At 42.9% G+C, this 5,031-nt stretch overlaps 1 protein-coding gene across 1 annotated transcript; it reads right to left on the reverse strand.

Moving 5' to 3' along the window:
- Window positions 1-2,432: 2,432 nt before the first annotated feature.
- Window positions 2,433-4,245, reverse strand: LOC119282211 (jasmonate O-methyltransferase-like). The gene is made up of 4 exons (XM_037562522.1): window positions 4,078-4,245; window positions 3,471-3,860; window positions 3,129-3,395; window positions 2,433-3,032 (listed from the first exon to the last, which is right to left on the reverse strand). Exons 1-4 carry the CDS (start codon window positions 4,135-4,137, stop codon window positions 2,691-2,693), a joined length of 1,059 nt encoding a protein of 352 aa, XP_037418419.1. The 5' UTR covers window positions 4,138-4,245; the 3' UTR covers window positions 2,433-2,690.
- Between the last annotated feature and the right edge of the window lie 786 nt (window positions 4,246-5,031).

Genomic DNA, 5,031 nt, shown 5'->3' on the forward strand with positions numbered 1-5,031 from the left:
TTGGCAGATAAATCTTCAACATGATTTTAGTCTCGGTCGATGGTTTGTCTAGCTTAGCCAATGCTCTGGCCATCCGCGCGCGACAGCAGACATGCGCGATAGTGGACCTAGGACGGGCGTGACGGTGGACGGCCATGGCGGCGAGGACGGCCACAACCGTGAGGAAGGCAACTGTGCGATTTGGGCGTGGGGCAATGAATATGGTTTCAATCTGGTTTGCAAGGGTTTTGGGGGGAAACTAAAATGGTATCCGCATGGCCAAGCAGTGATGGACATGGCCCAATGCTTGCCACAGCTAATGACCTATCAGTTCCAGGTATTTACTCAGGCCTGCCACTGAATATGCTCTTCTACATCATTAACTGATTTTTTACATCATTTCAACTTCACACTATTCCTATGTTTAATACACACCATCCAAAGTTCCGTGCTCAAATTTGCCACTTTTTCAGCTGGTTTGTTATTTTCGAAGCATTAACTGATTATCCGGCCACTAAAAAGGGAAAATGCTCTTCCGTTCCAAATAACGTGCAAAGGATCTCCGAAATGGATGAAACTTGTAATGGGGCCTTCATAGGACACATGTACGGTGTGCTCAAAATTTGAGAGCATTACGACAAAAGCTTGACGCACCACATGTACAAAACGAACACTCTCTGGCAAAGTGTCAGGGTTTCGAACGGAAGCTACAAACTACCACATGGAACTCAATTTTTTTTACATCATTTCAACTTCAAACTTTTTCTATATTTAATACAGCCCATCCAAAATCCCATGGACAATTTTGGCCATATTTTGAGTTGGTTCGCTATTTTCGAAGCATTAACTGATTTTCCAGCCACTAAAAAGGGCAAAACACTCTTCCGTTTCAAATAGCACGCAGACGTTCTCAGGAATTGTTGAAACTTGAAAAGGTTCCTTAATAGGACACATGTACCGTGTGCTCAAAATTTGAGGTCAATACGACAAAACTCTCCGACGAAGTGTGAGGGTTTCGAACAGAAACCACAACCTACCACACAACACTCAACCTTTTTAACATCATTGCAACTTCAAAGTTTTGCTATGTTTAGTACACACCATCCAAAGTTCCACTTATTGAGTTGTTTTGCTATTTTCGAAGTAGTAACTGACTTCCGGCCACTAAAAAGGTCAAAACGTTGTTCCATTTCAAATAGCACTCAAATGACCTCCAAAATGGACGAGTCTTGGCATGGTGCCTTCACAGGACACCTGTAGGGTGTGGCAAACAGTTTGAGAGCATCATGACAAAAACATGACGCACCTCGTGTACAAATTGAACACTCTGGTGATGTGTCAAGGTTTCAAGAGGAAACCACAACCTACCACATGGGACTCAATTGTTTTTTTACATTATTTCAACTAAAGATTTTTCTAAGTTTAATACACCTCATCTAAAGTTTCATGCTCAAATTTGGCCACTTTTGAGTTGTTTTGCTATTTTCGAAGCATTAATTGATTTTCCGGCCACTAAAAATGGCAAAACGCTCTTCCATTCCAAGTAGTGCACAAACGAACTCCAAAATGGATGTAAATTGGCATGGTGCCTTCACAGAACAACCGTAGGGTGTGGTAAAAATGTGAGTGCATTACAACAAAAACTTGACGCACCTCATGTACAAATCGAACACTCTTCGGTGAAGTGTCAGGGTTTCGAACGGAAACAATAGCCTACCACATGGAACAGATTTTTTTTACATCATTTCAACTTCAAACTTATTCTATGTTTAATACATGCCGTCCAAAGTTTCATGCTCAAAATTTTCAACTTTTTGAGTTGCCCTATAGATAGAACTCTGTTTTTGTTAGTATTTCGCCTTCAAACTTTTTCTATGTTGAATATACACCACTGTAAGCGCCATGCTCAAGCTTGAGATTACGATCTGGGTTAATGAACATGATACAGGCAAGCACTTTTTTCCATAATTGCGAGACCCGTGGCTAGCGGTAGTTTTTGCCCGCCACAACTAACTTTGGAAAATTTTAAAAAGTTGTGGCGCGTGTTAAATGCCCGGCGCCATAAAATACCCGCCAGTGCTGTTTCTGTCCCACGGCTTACTCTGTGCAACTTTAGCTTTGGCAGGTGAGAAATAGTTCCCATCACTGATGAGACTTTAGCAGTGGCTGGCGTTTTTTTCACCCGCCACTAGAACTTTTCCAAAATAGCTATGGCGGGTGCCTAACATCGTCCGGCACAAAGACAACGCTCCTGTGGAAGGGTATTAAGCGTTGCTTGTGGGGAGGACCACGAGTGGAAAGCAACAACATTCAAAGGCGATTGCGACAATATGCAGAAAGGTGACCGCCGGATTGCGACCCAACGTCGCCTAATGCGTTCGGATCTGTCCCCAAAGAGCTATGTTCGGCAAATACCTTTTCCGTTAATTAATCCTCCTTTTGTCTAGTCCATATTAAATATATCCAAAACATCCATTATTTGTGAACGCTGGGAGTACATATCACACTAAACACAGAGATTCATAATGAAATAGCTGGCACATGACAGCATGCAGTTTACATAACGAAGTGGGCAGACATTGTTGCCCCCAAGAAAGAAATTGTACAGTCGCGTCGCGTCATTGGATGTAGTTCAAGTTATCAAGTGGGCACGCGTTGTAGCCTCAAAGAAAGCAATAAGACAGTCGCATCAAATGGGGTGTACCTGATCATCATGCCTTCGCAAGCGATACGACCTGCATAGCTCGCGGGTATTTGGCACGCTCGTCTTGCACGCTGCCCTCGAGGGTCCAGCGCTGCTCCGCAGTTCTCACAAATTCATTCATGACGTCTCCGAAATGCTCGACTATTATAGGCTCAAATATGGCTCTCAGATGATTTATGAACCAACTTGATGTAAAGAGTGCATTGTTCATATCAGTTGCGGGGTCATATACCCGCATGTCCGTGATTGAGAAGGAGCCTTCTTCTTGGATGATCTCCATCAACTCTTCACTGGATGCTCCATACATCGGCACGTAGAAAGAATCATACTTGGCTTTGTCTATCACACCCTGTCAACCATACCATAAGATCGATCAGGAGCTCAAATACTCACAAGTGGATTATCAAATGCTGCAAATACTAGAAAAAGAAGGTAAATAATGTACCTCTGAGGCCATGACACTTAGAATCTGAGCTACAGTTTCCCAGAGGTGAGAGAATTTGGAGGCGGTCACATCAGAATGCCTCCCTACAAGGGAAACAACCATTCGGCCTCCTGGAACCAATTCCTTGGCTCTTAGCTTCAGGAAAAGTGTGAAATCTTCCCTAAACTGTTGTGCATAAGCCTCGAGGACAATAGGGAGGCTTTCACACCTAGCATGCTCATCCATGTCATACGCCGGGATCTGGTTCCTTGTGAGATGTTCAGGAGCCTGTAAAGACAAGGTTTTGCTTACAAAATCAAGTAATCCACTGGATCGATTGATCGAGTAGTGTCAAACTCGCACCTTTGAGAGCCAATGCAGGCTGTTGGATGAGCAGATAAGATGCATTGAGCCACTAGTGAAGAGCCTCTCGTAAAATGACCCCGGCGTGACACCAGTCAAAACATTGGGCTTCTTGCTTTGACGGAGTGTGACCAGGCTCTTCACCACTGTGTTGAAATCGTTGTCAGGCAGGTCATTGAGTAGCACGCACACTTCCGGTAGTGTCTGCTCAAACTGAAGGCAATAGCTGTGGATGGCCTCGACGGCAATCGATACCAGTGCAAGCGCATTTGGGCCAGAGGAGCAGCCCAAGTCTGCGATCAGTATCTTTCCAGGGAACAAGGTGTTGTTGCTGCATAACTCAAAGATGGACCCTTCTATCAGGGGCTTCATCCTGTTTTGTTGAGCATTCTGCAACCAAGTTCTAATTATCAGAAACTCTAGCGTAATCTCTTGGTGTGCTTCTTAACCTCCCCAGTTAATTTTCTAAGTCTCACTAATATAATGCATGCTCTATGCTTTGAACAAGTTCATGATGAAAGAGTGGTAGAGAAGGCAAGTATCAAAGAACAGAACAGCAGACCATAGAAACAATATTTAGTGCATTAATCAAGAGAGGAGAAGGTACCTGAATCCTGGAGTTACGAGCATAGCTTGTCTCCCCTTGCCCTTGATTCATATGCACCATTTGTTTTTGGAGGCTATGGCTTTGCTTGGAGCAAGGCTAAACTCCAGATCTTGGATGTGTAGAAACCAGATTAGGAATGCCTACTTCTTTTTTCAATTCATCAACGGGGATGTCCTTTTAGTGCTTCTGCGGCAATAGTAGGGCCTTATTTTCAATCTCTGGACCAGCCAATTATGAGGCTGAAATGTTGGTTGTCTGCATTTATTTGCCTTCAGTAAGGGCATAATAATTAACCGCATGTAGCTAGCAGAGGCATGATTTTATTTTACAATGGCAGACCTGCGAATCTGATGTGGTTAAACTATTCAGTATGGAATCCAATGGGGGAAAAGAAATGGAGAAAAAACGTTCTCATATATTTCGGAGCAGCACAGAACCAACCTTATGTTTAGGAGTGGTGTACATTGTTTCATTTCATTTACAGTAACTCTGAACTTCAAAATTTCTTAGTGCTTATCCAGCTCAACAGTGCTTGAAATTGTCACTGTGCACTGGACACGAGCAACTGAACAATTAATGCATCAGCAGAGAAATACTCCCTCCGTCTGGAAATACTTGTCGGAGGAATGGATGTATCTAGACGAATTTTAGTTTTAGATGCATCCATTTATATCCATTTTCGCGACAAGTATTTTCGGACGGAGGGAGTAATGAACTAGCATACACCCTTTAAATAGTACTCCCTCGTTCCTAAATATTTCTTTTTAGTGATTCCAACATGGACATATGGAGCAAAATAAGTGAATACTCTCTAAAATACGTCTATATACATCCGTATGTAGTCTATATTGAAATCTCTAAAAAGATATATACTCCCTCCGTCCGGAAATACTTGTCATCCAAATGAATAAAAGGGGATGTATCTAGAGGTATTTTAGTTCTAGGTACATCCAT

This window comes from Triticum dicoccoides, chromosome 3B, assembly GCF_002162155.2.
Source record: "Triticum dicoccoides isolate Atlit2015 ecotype Zavitan chromosome 3B, WEW_v2.0, whole genome shotgun sequence".
Lineage (NCBI taxonomy): Eukaryota > Viridiplantae > Streptophyta > Magnoliopsida > Poales > Poaceae > Triticum > Triticum dicoccoides.